A 15407-nucleotide genomic window follows, 5' to 3' on the forward strand; every position below is an offset into this window, starting at 1 on the left:
AGTTGACGAAACTTATTTATTCTTGTGTCATTATCTATTAAAAACTTGCACGAACTGCCAAATAGGCAATTATCCAGCATTACTGGGGTTGTATTATTGCCATGCTTGTGTGCATTGGAGCTAGGGAGCTCGTGAAGCAAAGCTACAAGTGAAATAAAATTTCAAGTATACACCAGCAAATACATTACAGTGTAAACATCACATAACTATGTATATTGCGGACACTCACACTTTCTTCAGGCGAGTGCGGAAATCAACATCTCGTTGTAAATCTTTCTCATCGCTGCAAAAACAACTTTATTTTTAATTTTTGAAGTAAAACACACATAAGGGTGGGGCAAAAGCTGAAACTTGCTGTATTATTACGTCGTTATCGACACAGTGAACTTACGGAACGTATCCTTTCTTGATTTCGATCTTGTGTTCTTCGACGATGGGAGCTGGATAAAAAATACCAGTGTTATAGACAAACATGAATGTTAATAACTAACAACTACACGGCTAAGCAAGTGGTTAGAACGTTGCAGACCAGACGCATTCCCCTGCCCTTGCCAACGAAGCGTGTTGACACTTGATCAGTGACGTCACTAATTACCGAGCCTTTAAGATAAACAACAGTGTGATGTGCGGAGGGCATGGCCAATTAAGAATTGGGAAGCAGTGCGGGCTTGGTGAAAGCGGAGTTGCAATGCCATGTGAAATATATATGCATCGACCTCGGTGCAACATGCGTCACATCACGGGCAAGTGACGTCATCGACAGTTACGTCAGTGCAAAACGTACGTCCGACTTTAAGCTCGAAGCAGCATTCCTGCTCTCCGCGCTGGGACACCGCCTTTATCTTGTAAGTTCCCGTGTCGGATTGCTTGGGGTTGCGGAACTTCAGGAAAAACTCGTGTGTTCGTTCGTTCCGCCACATTTCGAAGCGGTCGCCCTTGCTCAGTTCATAGAACTTTCCCTTCAGCCATTTGACGTTGACTGCGTGAAGCACGTCGGCCGCAGCCACGCGCACACGGACGGTTGCCTCCACACCTTACACCGCGTATGTATGTTATATTGAGTCTGTGCTATTAACGCTGCATTGGGTTTCGCCTTGTTTTATGTATGGTTTTTGCGGTTAAGAGGTGTTTTTAGGTAGTATCCTTGCCCCGATTTCCGAGCTAGCGTCATCTTCGGGTGTTTGGCATTTTTATTGTCATATTGCCGAAGAGTATTTTTTACAATGAAACATAAATACGTAATTCGATGGAGTAATTAGAGTAATTAGCAGGACTGAGTCGAACAGAGATTGATTTTTATCAAACCATCGCTTGGCATGGAAAGATCTTTACCCTTTCAACAGTTCGGGTTTTCCCCTCACGTGGTTTTCGTTACGCAAATTTCTTAATGTTTTCCAAAAATCGAGGGGCAGAAATAGAAAGTCGGAGCACGAAATTTGTCGGGTCTGGGTTATTCGTTAGAATTAACAGACGACAACGGGAGATAAACGTCTTCGAGAAATTCCCACTGTCCAATTAATCTAACCCCTAAAAGGTCCTTGGACAGTGTGATTAATATCCCGTGTGTTTATTCATACGTTAAAGGGTGGGTTTTGTATGTTGATCACAATTTTCTTGGCTTTTAGCATAACAATCAGTTGTCCACAGTCGCTTTATTCATACCGGAATGTGATGATAAAGTGCTGGCATAGCTAAATGGGGCCCAAGTTTAGGACAAATTACAAACCGTATTTGGCAGTAACAGCAACTCTTAGTTAACCACACGAAACAAAAATACTTTTATGTAAAATTAAATCTTACCTTCGCTTGTTGAAACGTTTTCGGGCTTTTCGAGAATAGTGTCCCCACCTGCTCAACACATATTCGTGTTACACAGAACAGGTGCGCGATAAATACAAAACCTTATCACCCGTAACACCATACACCGATATAACGATAAGACACTTTAGGTGGGGGCATCGTGGACTGAGCCATTTATAAACACTAAAATTCATTAATTTCAACTGGCAAACGTCTGCTAATTGGGAAGCATAATAGCTTTGGTATTTACATTCAGATTAATTAACTCCAAGTTTTTCGCAATTAATTAAAATGGCAAAGTGTGCCACAAGCAAAAATGTTTGCCGTCAAAGGCGAACTGGATTGGATCAAATCTGTTCGGCCGCCATGTCCACATCAACAACCGTGCAACTTAGGTGTGGGTTTTGCAAACACGATTAAATACCAAGGGCGGTTTGAGCGCATAGCAACTCCATAGCCAATGCTGCATATCTTGGCAAATCGAGTTGCGGAATTACAAGCTCCTTGAAGGTCAACTCGGTCAGTTTTTAAAACCTTCAACGCCAAAGTTTTAAACATCTAAACGACAAATATGTTTTGATGCTAAGCGCGTCGAGATGAAGTCAGTGTCTAAGTATGTCTGAATGTGTCTTGAAATAATCGACCAGCATTTAGCAGACAGTTATAAATAATGTGCAGCCGACCCACCCGCAGCGTTTTTCTCTGGTTTAGCTCCATCTGTTGTCTCTTCAGCAGGCTTAGCTTCGACTTCTTGCTTCTGTTCTTCAGCTTGTTTTGCTTCTTTTTTGCCGATAAAAAGTGGAGAATTTCAACAATTTGTTTTGTGAATTATAAAGCTTTATACAACAGTTAAGTTTCCTCTGCACACCAAATACTATGCCTAAGTAGTGATAATGCAGTGAACGCGCAAAGGTAAATGACCAAATTCGTCTCCTACCGGCGACAAAATGGTTTACCTCTTTAAACGTATTTGTTTGTAACAAGTACACAACAATCACACATTTAACACAAAAACTACCTTGGGGTTTCTCCTCCTTGGGTGGTTCAGGTTTTGGTTCCTCTTTTGGTGGAGCAACAATTTCCTCCTTGGTCGGCTCTTCTTTCTTCTTCTTGACAACTTTCTTCACAACCTTCTTCTTAACCACCTTCTTGGTCGACAAATCTGTTACATGAAATCAAGTTAGTCCACACGGAATGAGTATTTGTGGACACGGTAAAAGGCCTGACATCCAAGGAATTATCGCCACATTAAAAATACATAAAACTGTGTGCGAGAAAAAAACTGATGCAATTTCGATATTTTAACGCCAATAATGTGATGTAAATGCAATAGCGTCCGACTAAGCGTAAATTTGTGTGAACACAAAGCACAACTTTTTTAACATTCCCTATCGCTTGGCGTGGTTGATAAGAGCGCGATGATTCTTGTAAAAAAAAACAAAGCTATAAAATGTAATTTTTCAAATACCTGTTTTACCGACACTCGACATGATTCCAATGTGACGTCAGCTATTATCCAATCAGTAATAACTTTTTGCAAGTCCGGTTACCTTGTGTCAAATCCGGTGAATCTAAACAGTTAATTTGTACGCTGCATTATCCTCGATAGCAAACAAAAATACAAACGCAGTATAACCACAATATGAGTAAACAACCTGCCGAAAATGAAATATTGCATGGCACACAATGCAGCTAGTTTTAAAAAGCCTTGGCGTGTACGCTGCATATGTACTACCCAAAGCTCACAGTGTACATTCGTTGCCTCGTCTGTTTAACATTTAGTTATCTTCATCTACGGCGCCGCGCGCATTCCAAAGCCGATAAAAACGCTTCTGTGCTCGACTCAGTTGCCTCCGGTCTGTTCTAAACCGTTGGGCTGCCCTGATAACACCTTTACGTCCATACAGGCTGTCGCGAGACGCGTGTAAAAAAAGAATGCTGCTCATCACTTGTTTGAAAAGAGGTCGGCGCACTGGAGGTGTGAGTTTCGAGCAGCTGATACGTTGACTGCTGCGTCGCTAATTTAAAACACATGCTGTACCCTGGTACAATAAAATATTGGTGGAAAATTCGTCTTGCTTTAAAAGTCGAAGAGTAAAATCGCGTTCAACGACGGAAAACCTGGTCCAGAAGAGTTTGAGAAAAAACATTTTGCTTTCGATGTTTTTTCATAATTTCTTGCAGTCAGTTATGGTTCTTCGGCTTGGGATGAAAAAGTGCTGAACTTTATCGCTTGCCAACTTACACAGAGCTCACAAACTGGATTGTTTGAAAAGTTGGTCTCGGAAGTGAAGTCCACAAATTTTTCGCGTCATTCTCTCCTTTCACAAATTTTACAACACACATTCGTCGTTGCGGGTTACGTTTTGTTGTGACATGATTGTGGTGCAGGTATAATAGGTGTGTGTAAAGTAGAAAGCCTCGAACAGCAAAAGTCACCAAGCGTGTGAAGATACGAACAGATACAAAATCAAAATGACGCCAAACGCAGACACAAAAGTACGCAGAGCACTTACAAGCAGACACATTGTTTCAAGCTAAACATTGCCAACATTATCGTCAAATGGCAAAGCTGAATTATGGCATGTACATTTTGCAAAATGAGCTGTACAGGACAAAAGCAGATGTCTTCATTCTTCCCCGTCCAATCATATTTCGCCACGTCACAAGTCACGTGTTAATGGCTGACACGCTTGGTCGAGGGACGGTGATTTTTTCAAGTGGAAAAGACTCCTTTACAATGACGTCATCGGGTTTGGCGACGTCAGTCGAGGGCGGGCTTTTAACTTCTTCCGCATCCACATACGCGTTGTTGTGGTTACCGCTGTAGTGTGACGTCATAGAGAGGTTTCTTGATGAGCAAGCGACGCTGTCCATGTCCGCAAGGTCTAAGATTCATTTACAACTTTTGAGACAAAAAAAAATTTCTCGCTAAATATTTACAAGTTGGTTTTAATAATAGTTTCAGAAAAAAATTTGAACGCTTTTATGTAGGTTACCAGGGCAAAGCGCGTCGTCTTCAAGCAGAAGAAAGTAACGCAGATGTCCTCGGCAAGTTTTGTCCGCTATCATGATCACCAAGCCCAAGAGAAGACACAGAGAACCTTTAGAAAATGACTAAGTTGATTCTTCTTTCGTAAAAATTAGTAAAACGTAAATCATAACTTGGACGCAAATATTTCACGTTTATTACAAAGTTGGATACGTCAAAAAAAAACAATCATAATGACTGCACTAAAATAATTTTGGAAACACTTTCTGGTAAAAAAAATCCGAAAAAAACCACGCTTACCGACAGAAAGGCAAAGCCAGAAACTCCAACCGTATTCAGGGGTCAAAACGGCCGAATCGTCATAACCCAAATGTATCATGAGACTTCGACCGTGGTTGTTGATGCTGGTAAAGGCCAGGTTGGCACCAAGCATCAACATACCAGTGAAAGAAAGCACCATGCCACCGTACCACATTACAGAGTACAACATGAAGTTTGAAATGAGCCAAGAGACGAATGCAGTCCTGTCGAAACATGAATAGAAACAAGTTGCATACAAACATTTGATTTGTATGGGCCGAAAACCGCGACTTGGTCAAGTTTTCAAACATAATGGTACGCAATACTTGCTATTTAGAACAACGTTATCGAACACTTCAAAGTGCCTTCTGTGAGAACCCCGTTAAGTACAAAAAATAGTCGTGTTTTGCTTTAATTTAGAAAATTTCCGAAACAAACAAATCCACGATAAAAACAAATGACGCCGTGCCATGGGTCATTTAATGCAATACCCTAATACCCAGACTAAAGTGGCTCTATGGGTTTTCGCACATTTTCGCACAAAAAAGCACGGTTCTCGGATGTGTAAAAGCTTGAACGCACCACAGCAGGTAGGATCCGTAGTGTCCTGCAATCCAGTACCGCCGACCCCACAGCCACAGCGAGTTGACTCTGTTCACACTGAAATGCTCCACCACGCTTATAATAGGAAAGGGAAGTCCCCTACGCAGTACGTCATCGATTGCTTTGTCGGTTTCGAGGAAGTAAAATTCCTCGCTGAAAGTCATCTCTCCCCCTGGCATGTCTGTAAAATCATGCGCGTTGTCATGGTAACTGCCACGTGCGGGGCCCACAAGTTATTGGAACTTACAACGGCATGATGAAATATGCCGCGTTTACTCCATTGTAAGCCGGGGCTTATAAACTTTTTTTAACCTACCGTTCGTGCGGCTTGTATCATTGTATCAGTGGCTTATATTAATTTGACGTAAACACGGTGTGCATGAATTGAGCTGCATGCATAATGTATACTATTTATCCGTCATGCGTTTTGCCGAATGTACGCAGTGTACTAACGTACCTCTAAGGGTTATGTTAAATCTCTGCAATCCGATCATGAGGCCGACTTTGAAGGAGGCCATTTCTTTTCCGTCAATCCTGTATGGTAAACTGGCGATAACTTTCCCGCAATGCCACGAAACCCCCTGGAGACAAGCTGAAAATATTCATAAATTAAAATTAAATCAATTGTCTGGATGAAATTCTAGGTACAGCCACAATGGGGGAATCAAACATATTTTGACTAAATTAAGATCATGATAATATTGCGCAATTGGATACGTAGTTGCAGATGTCAATGATTTTATGCAAATTAAGGGAATTTGGTGGCAATTGACGTCACAATTTTGTTGTGCAGCGTTTTTTTGCAGCGATAAGTATTTTTTGCGCAGTTTCATCACGATGGTAACAATGGAAACGCCGAGAGTTAATAGAATCAAGTTTCGCCGAGCAAATGATCGGCAAACGTCACGACCTATTTATAAGTAGTTCAAAAATATCATTTACATTAATCACATGCCAGCACTGCTATTTCCAAATAAGAGCGTCCAAAATTTATTGGACCTAATATTACACGCAAAACTAGTAATAATATATTTGCATGCAAATGATGATAAAGCATTCACCCAACAAGGCGTCTAGGCTTAATTCTGTTCGGTGTGTGACTGGACGTAAGTCAGACGTACATTATTCGAAATTGGTTGCCAGCCAACCGGCATCGAATTGGGTCATTACACGTTTGCAGGAGCCCAATATCCTAATTCATGCTGGAAGTTTTCCAAATAACCCAATATTGAAAAGTGCGTTACATTATAGAACTAACTATAACCCACTTGCTTCTATTCTGAAATTAAAATTCAGCTTGATCGGTTTCACGCTTATCCCGCTACTTTGCAAACATTTCATCGTACCGCCCGCCCTAAGAAAATTTCAACCACAACAAGTTTGAAAATCGACCGACCATAAAAATAATCGCTGGGCAAATACACATTCCGTATTACCGGCGAATTTCAGTCAAACCGCCACGCTTACATATCGCACGCGAGGCGTTTTAAATGCAGGAAGATCAACTTGAAAATTACGCTGCGGAAAATACGTGGAAACTGATCGCGCTGTCACGCGAAATAAGTATAAATTAGTCGACGTTGTTTTCAAGGCATCGTACGCATGCGGTTACAAGGCGCTGCTCCTAGAGGCAGAGTATAAAAACATATAATACTTGGTTTGATTATTAAAACGGGGAAAAACGTATATTCCACAAACTTTGCACAAAGGTTACACAGGCTGGAATGCGCCTAAGATATGAACGCAGGGAATGTCTGGAGGTTTAAAGCCATGGTTCGCCCTTGAGCCAAAAATCATGTTACGACACAAAATATCCCTAATCCGCGTGATCACCTGTACTATCTTGCGTCGCACGCAAGCGGGTCAATGTATTCGCTTAAGGGCAGTGCGTGGATAAAATCGCTAGGTTTTTCGAAACCACTGATGATTGACTATTTTCCGCCAATTCCCAGAGTTTATAAGTGTTTCTATAATGTTGACCCTTCATGCCCACTGGAGGCAGGCCAGAGGAAACCGAATATTCGTTTTATTTGTGAAACTTACCTATGATAGAGGCGCCGATCAGAATGCTAACGAGCCATCTCAGAAGAAAGAAGATTCTCTAAAATGCATTAAGATAGAAGATTGAATTGGTGAAACCTCATCAAACAACTGTGTGTCACCATGGAAGGGGAGGGGTTAGGGTCAGGGTAACTTTTACGTAAATATACAAAGCCGTTACGGTCATGCGGGATGATTTGTTTAAACCCGGTTTCCCTTTGAACTAAAATGCGGCGACGGTTTCTTTTAAACGAGGGGCCCAGGTGGTCGTTACCTCACTCGGTTTCCCCTTCCAGGAAAATTAAAAAAAAAAATCTTTTTTTCAAACGGGTTTGACATCGGAAATGCCATTTGTTTTAGATTCTGGCAAGCCCACTCTAATCTCGATTTACAAATTTTTTAAATGATTTAAAATACTGGCTAATACACCGCGGTATCAATAAAAACGCCCAATAACGTACACGCTATACTCACTTCCTTGCCGTGAACTCCGGGCAACACCAGCAACAACCCAAAAAGTATTGAGGTAGCTGAGTATGCGAGATACAACTGGCTCGTCTCGACAATCGCCTCCGAAGGTCTCTCGTTGTAAAATGGCGGCCACCCATCTCCGACAGTCATTGTTAATGAGTTGTTGTGTGGAAAAGAAAACAAGGTCCCAGTGATTCTGGTGGGCAGGATTTCGGTCGCCTAACGCCTGTTGCAAGACCTAGCGACTATAAGAGTATTGAAACAATGATTGCGATTGAACGAGCAATAAGTTTGGATAAAGCTGCGTGTTGTTATAAACGTTATGTGAAATCTATACAAGGCCGCATCTCGAGCGGAATTTTACAACGTGGTTTACAACGCGAAAACAATTAACGAGCACTGCTATTTGGAAACATTAGAGTCATTTGGCATTGGACTGGGGTGTGGCCCCAATAAATAGGTCTTTTGGGTTCGATGAACCTGAAAGACAAAGACATTTAACGTTTTCGGGGTTTTCTTGAACAAAGACACTCCGACGAGCGCTTTGTTGGCAGAGTTCGATGTCTAGCTAAGATAACAAAATATGAAAGAAGCTCCTTCCAAACCTTCACATCCACTCGATGATTAATAAGATATAATTCATTTGCACGGTGTAATGACAGACAATGCTTTGTCTGCCTCGCACGTATTTCTTCCGTGTGTATGATATTCATGGTGGATTTAAGCTACTGTTTGACCTTCCAGCAACAATATAGCAAATTAAAACAAGTTTCGTGCGATCGGGAAGCGTTATGATTTTCCAAATCATATTAACTTGATTGTTTGGGCAGGAGTGGTTTACGGGTGAACGTGTTACGCAACGTCTGTACAGCAATGTCGATGGAGTCCAAATTTGAAGGGGGGGGGAGCAAAGCATAAAACTGTGCTAATGTATACATAGCTGTAATCCAATTTTCTACCGTCCAAAAACATTGAAGGAGATATATCTAGACAACGTTTAAATACATGGTTTACAGTTTATTATCTAGAGCTTGGGACGAAATGCGGATAAAAATAAATCAACTTCTTTGCCCAAACGCGTGTTGCTCGACACACACTCAAAACGCCAACTGAAAAATTCTGAATATGCGCCTGATTTCTTTTAAAAGCAGCACTTGATCCTATTGTGTTTGGCCTGAGCACTCTGTCGTTTAACTCAAAAAACACCAAGGTGATAAGCGCGTCATTAATACGAAAAGGTCGACCAAAGTCAACAGCGCGCGTGGTGTTATTCCACATTTTGTTGTCCCAAATCATCTCCACATGCGCAGATTTCACGGCCACTTGGGAAGGATGTTGTCTTGTGTTTCTTGGAACGACGGAAACTTCCGCAGGTTAAGTATATTCCCGTCACAGTTCGCTAAACGCGCGAAAGCGGACCGTGCATTATTTTCGATCGCTCTTGTCACGTGACGAGCTGGGCGACCAATCCGAGCAAAACATAAATATGCGATAAATAACCGTGAAAAAATAACCCCGCAGAATGGGACGAATGTCGTTGGACATTTAGAAGTTCTGTTACCGGTTTACCGCTTAGTTCGTTACGTCACAATCTTTCGCATTACAAAAAATCCTCGGGTAAGGTCAAAAATCAACCAAATTGAACTTGCAAATTCAATGCGCAGATCATGCCTTGTCTGCGATGCCAGTGGACCTTATGTTCAATGTGCAGTGTGATGCCTGATCAGTTGCGAATCGCAACGACGGGGTAGCAGAGCTGTGGGTATAAGCGAATGCGTGGGAACTTGTACACGAGTTTACCACAACAGTTGTCATGTTATTCTTGTTACAATCAAAACTAACAGATACCTGAAGTAAGATGGAGACAATCCACAACCACTGCAACACAAACAAACTATCGACAACCGTAGGTGTGATTCATCTTCGTGGAGGTTGCATTCCATAAGGATACAGTTTGACAACAGGCGATATGTTCAAAGTGTCGTACCGATTGTGAATAGTAATTATTAAGATAGGTGCTCTTTTAGCTGTGCTGCACTGGAATGGCGATTTAGGTGCCTTTTAGTAGTTTTAAAAACATGAACAAAAATTCAAGCAAAAATCCCGTCTTGTTATCAACGAAAATATCGCCTGGTTTTAATCATCGCTTAGTTGGAACCACTCTGTGATTTTCGGTCGGAAATTGGTGCCAAAAAATGCGCAAACATAAAAAAATTAACAAAATATGGACATTTTTGCAACCGAACAAATCCGGAAACCAGAAAGAAACGAGATGTTTATCCCGTCCAGATGTAAGACGGAAATTCACGAGCGAAAACCAGCGGTCGGTCAAACGCAACCCGCATTTATTTCCCATGTTCATATTTATCGGGTCGGCGCCATACGTGGACAAACGAAACAACACAACAATTTCCAACGAAATTGTCGTCACGTATACATTTGCCGTCGGAGAGGAGCTCAATTAACTTAATTACGATTACGTGTGCGTACTAGATACGCAGTCGGTTCTAGTTTTGCCGTACCTAAATATGAATATACGTATATTTGGGGGAGAACGCACTAATGAGAATAGATAATCAATAACAGCACATGGATACAGTTTGACAACAGGCGATATGTTCAAAGTGTCGTCTGTTGTCAAATAATGAACAAATAATCTGTTGAACAAATAATCTATGAAAGAACAAGTCCACAAAACTTTAGTAAAAGCAATACCTTTGCGCTTTCGCATTTGCCGCGGCGCACTTCCATTGCATACCCCGATGAATGTTGTTGTATCACGACCGAAACGTATAATTATTTTATAGGCAAGAATATTTCCAATTAAACTTATCACCACAAATGCCGATGCGGCCTTTATATACGTAATTAGCGCATTCAAAAAAATCAGCTTATAATGCCATTTCAGCTGATATCTGCCAGCAACACTTGACTTGATACCTGCAAACTGTTTTTGATCAGTTGATCAGCAAACTGTTCAATGCGTTTTCCTATGCCAATGACGTCACGTTTTTTCAACAGCTCGAGAAATACAACATTACGTGCACAACAATTAACGTGTGGGATTACAGCTTATGCATGTGTGCAGCGCACGTATTTTTAGGTAACAGCAAACTGAGGGGCTTGCGAATGCGTACGTCTTCGTATACGAACTGAAGACTCGCAGGTTAACGCTTCTTTCTGCTTAATTTGCAGCTAGACTGCGACAGACTATAAAGGAACAATTCCTTTTCTGAAAGAGGGAAGCTTTAAAATTGCCAAACATATATGAAACAACGTGTTTCGTACCTGTTACAGCACCATAGCGCGCCTGCCTGCGTTTGCATACAAAAAACTGCTACCTTTCCATGCATTCATATCAACCGGCCAAGCAACAGCACAAAACCTCTATAAAGTTATTACAGATCAGACATGTTTACACACACGTCAAATTCACTCAAATATACACCCTTTATACTCCCGAAGCATTTGCGATGTCTGAAACGCGTTGGGCTTCGTAACGGCGCCTATATGAAAGACCGACTCGAACCGCTTTTTTTCTGACGCCGCTCAGAACTGAGGCCTTCGAAGCGCTGGAGCCCTGGCGGTTCATTCGGTTGAAGCTGTTTGACGAGACAACACGTCGAATCTCAGCCGCTTTCAGCTTAAGGCTCCAAACCACGTAGATATTTGGCAGCTATTGAGTGTGTGCCGTTGTTATTGTGCTGTGTAGGCTGGGAAGTGCGGGCGTCAGTCGTTTGCTATTGTGCACATCAACAGCTTGCAGTGGGTAGTTTTGATACTCTGTTGTTCCGATAGCTTCAAACAACAGCATATTTATAACAACGTGTCGTGTGGTCGGTCTGTTCAAAACGTATTTTAGCCAGGAAACTTTAAAACTAAGTTTAGTCCATACAGTCGAGCTCTACAGTATATTGGCTACACTGAAACCAAAACAACGCTAAAACCGGGTTAGCTGGAAGCGGATATCACTCCAAGGCGGCTATCATCAGTCACCGCATGCAGGTGGCAATTACCTCACGTAATTTCACCGTGGAAGGTTGGGTTTCAACTTTCAAGCACACTGTTACTGTGCCGAGCGTAGATGCAGTGAGTAAATGTGATTTAGCGGCATTGATTCGAGATAGTGGCGATCACTTCCTGTTTAATGCAACGCTCAACCGCTGTAACGTATATTCCAAACAATGCGGCTTCCTTTACTGCGTGTAGAGTTCGTTTAAGAGCGAAACAGCGACATAGCGTGCGCCAAAGTGTTTTTACGGTCCCGGTAATGGCGTCTAGAGCAAAGGTCTCAGAGATGTTTTCAACCAAGCCGTGAATAATTGGAACAGTGTTAGAGCCGGCGTCATCGAAGCGTGACGGTCCAGTCGTTTAGCGTCGACATCGTACAACCTGCGATTTTTTGTGGGACAAATATCACCGCTGAAGTGCCCGCCCTCCTATGGCGTCCGAACTTGGAACCGCAGAAGCACCGCGTCGTTGTGCGGTTGTAGATGCTGTTGACTGCGCGTTGGTGTGTTAAAGAAATTTTGCGAATGGTTGGCGACGAAATTGCGCGTTTTTAAAGAACAACAAATCACGCGTTGCTGGGTTTTACGGTCGCTACACAGCGCACAGAGTCGATATGTCGAACTGTGGATGGAAAAAATTCAACCTTTGCGCAATTTTGTCAAGTAATATCATACGCCGATGAGTGACTGCATGTCAAACGCATGAAATCCCCGACTATGACACGAAAGTTTGGTAAAGATATATAAATTTTAGTTAGTTGTGTAAAACCAACAATGGGACTTGAGCACAACGGACGAAATATTCAAATTGTTATATTCTTATTTATATAATTGTGGCCAGAGACAATAACACTGTGATCGCATTTTTTCACTGTAATTAAATTTACTGTTAATTTTTTTACCAATTTATTGAGCATTTCGCTGTAACAGAGCTCCTTTAAAACTTTCCAATTCGTTCGTTATCGTCATTAAAATGCCCCGCTTGCGTGGCGACGCAAGTGTTGCTCGGAGCGCACGCTGCAGTAAAACGTGCAAGATTGCAGTCGCGCGTTCAGATAGATGTTTTCGGATCAGGTTTGTGACGAACGAAAACAAAGACGCAGCGACAGATGCGGCGTCGGGTTAAATTCCATTGAAAAAGCGAAAAAAAATCGCCGAAATGCGAAATTGAGAAAAGCAACGTTGATTATTTTCCACCGCGTCGTTGTTGACGGCAGAACGCAAGTAAATGTTAACAACATTTAATATTTTATTCTTTGAAACCAACCTTTTTCCAACGCCACTTGTTGTGCGCGACACAGGTGGGAACTTCACATAAAAATTAAAATATAAATATTCTCGTGTCAAGCGCAGTTTATTGCAGAGAAAACAAGTTTCGCTAAAAAGCATCTTCAGTTTTAATTCAAATAGCAACTAAACGTTGGTTGGTGTTTTCACTGGGGTAATAAGCGGTACTTTTATCCGTCTCAAGGTTAAGTAAACAATCCTCCATTTGTTCCTAAACAAAATAGGAAGACGGGATACACAAAGTCACGGTGATTCGCAATTTGAGGAGACAAATGCGTTTATATAAGACGAGCACACGCATCCTGTGCTTGGGTATACAGGTCATTAGCGGTAAACACACTGTTGTTCTTCGAGCAATTTGTTTTGCAAAGCGGCATACCATCAGGCAGATTAATTGCACGCGAGTGCCTGCAGCGCCGAAGTTGGCGGTCTGCTTCGTGTTTGGTAAAAACAAATTAATTTTTAGTTAAAAGTTTCATAAAATAATTGCCGCATTGACATGAATTTATTGATGTCAAGATAACGTAGATGAATAAAATGCGAAGCGAAAACCTCGCGTTACCGTAACGAAATCTACACAAAGTCATTTCATAATCCCAATATATGCACATAAATAAGGTGTTTTGACATGAGGTGAAAGTCTGATGTTCTCGGGGGCGCAAGTTAAAGCAGTTTTCGTCTGACCCCCGAATTTTATTACAGCCCCAAAGTGAAATGACGACGAAAATGTGGCAGGGCGTGAATTCAATGCGATCGATTCTACTTAAGTTTCTTGATCCGGGCTCTAAAAGCTTTGCCTGAAACTCTGAATTAAACCATCAATCCTTTGATAATTTTCACACATAGAACCCAATGACCAATAAAAATCATTTACCTTTGGATGTTTGGTTCCTTAATTGCACCAAATAGTTAGGATAAAACAGCTTACTTCAATCGAAAACGTTCTGTTTCAAAATATTAGCTTCCTTTGGATGTTTCGAAAATCTTAAGCACTTCGAAATTAAACTTGCTCTGACTAAGAATGCAAACTGATCAATTGAATAAATATTTTAAACACCATTACGTCCTTATGAATCTTAAGCACGTCCTACCTGAGCAGTACGCTAACGATTGTATAAGCATCACATCATAATTACTACACTGCAATGAAAGTATATTAACGTACCGTGAAAACAAACATTACTTTATTTTTAAGCAGTGCAACCACATTGCTAGACTGCTTTGCAAAATAACTTCGCAAGGCAGCAAATCATGTCCCCGTGCACATAAAAGTTCACCAATATCACGCAATCTGATCATCTTTCCACAGTCACATTGCATGTGTTCTAAGACAGTAAATGGAGCTTAGCTGGACATGCGACAGTATCGTGACACCTGTTAGTTATTCGCGATTAAGCAAATGTTAGTCGTTGCTTGGCTCCCATTGCAACCTGCAGCATAAGGTGGACATGTCATTGCTGGTTTAAAGGTTGTTGCCAGTTGCTGGAATGGAAATTAAGAGACGTCATTGGTTTTGCGTCTTTCAAATTAATGTTTCATCAGTTGCATGAAATTCCTTTTATTCTTTGGGAATTTTTTTTAATTTAAGGTTTTTGTAGAAAATAGAATTCAATGCCAAAAAAGAAAAGTTTGAATTCGACAAAGGAAGACGCGGAAGCAAAATAATCTATCGGACAGATAAGCGTTTCTATTTATCATTTAGATTCAGTTCCACTGTGCGAACTTAAACGCTTGTACTAAAAATACCAATTCAAGTAACGATCCAAACTTATTTACAATATTTTCCAAATTCCTAGGCGTTGAAACTGGGCGACAAATCGACCTTGGTGGCACGTCGGGCGTTGCTCAAAACGTGCCAAGACGTCATTTAGCTCCACGTAATCTCGCAACAAGTGGCTTAGTGG

At 41.4% G+C, this 15407-nt stretch overlaps 2 protein-coding genes across 2 annotated transcripts in view; both read right to left on the bottom strand.

Moving 5' to 3' along the window:
- LOC145901820 (myosin-binding protein C, cardiac-type-like) overlaps positions 1-3290 on the bottom strand; it is a 30834-nt gene extending 27544 nt beyond the window's left edge. Inside the window, exons 1-6 of the mRNA XM_082989625.1 lie at positions 3269-3290; positions 2816-2962; positions 2488-2580; positions 1801-1851; positions 392-440; positions 230-283 (exon numbers count right to left, since the gene is read on the bottom strand). Coding sequence (XP_082845751.1) covers positions 230-283; positions 392-440; positions 1801-1851; positions 2488-2580; positions 2816-2962; positions 3269-3290 — 416 coding nt within the window. The remainder of the gene's footprint in view (positions 1-229; positions 284-391; positions 441-1800; positions 1852-2487; positions 2581-2815; positions 2963-3268) is intronic.
- An 870-nt stretch (positions 3291-4160) lies between these two features.
- LOC145903434 (dual oxidase maturation factor 2-like) lies at positions 4161-8460 on the bottom strand. Its single transcript, XM_082991517.1, has 7 exons — positions 8210-8460; positions 7739-7796; positions 6153-6287; positions 5675-5876; positions 5093-5316; positions 4800-4904; positions 4161-4688 (listed from the first exon to the last, which is right to left on the bottom strand). The coding sequence occupies exons 1-7, from the start codon at positions 8354-8356 to the stop codon at positions 4471-4473; spliced, it is 1089 nt and encodes a 362-aa protein (XP_082847643.1). The 5' UTR covers positions 8357-8460; the 3' UTR covers positions 4161-4470.
- Positions 8461-15407: the final 6947 nt, after the last annotated feature.

The sequence above is a fragment of the Ascidia mentula genome, chromosome 5, assembly GCF_947561715.1.
Source record: "Ascidia mentula chromosome 5, kaAscMent1.1, whole genome shotgun sequence".
NCBI lineage: Eukaryota > Metazoa > Chordata > Ascidiacea > Phlebobranchia > Ascidiidae > Ascidia > Ascidia mentula.

Excerpts from the sequence above, each read along its gene's own strand:
- LOC145903434 (XM_082991517.1), bottom strand. The coding sequence starts at position 8,356 with ATGACTGTCGGAGATGGGTGGCCGCCATTTTACAACGAGAGACCTTCG. Across the intron at positions 6,288-7,738 it reads GATCGGCGCCTCTATCATAG|CTTGTCTCCAGGGGGTTTCG; the intron begins GTAAGTTTCACA and ends GAATATTTTCAG. Across the intron at positions 4,905-5,092 it reads CTGGCTTTGCCTTTCTGTCG|GTTCTCTGTGTCTTCTCTTG; the intron begins GTAAGCGTGGTT and ends CATTTTCTAAAG.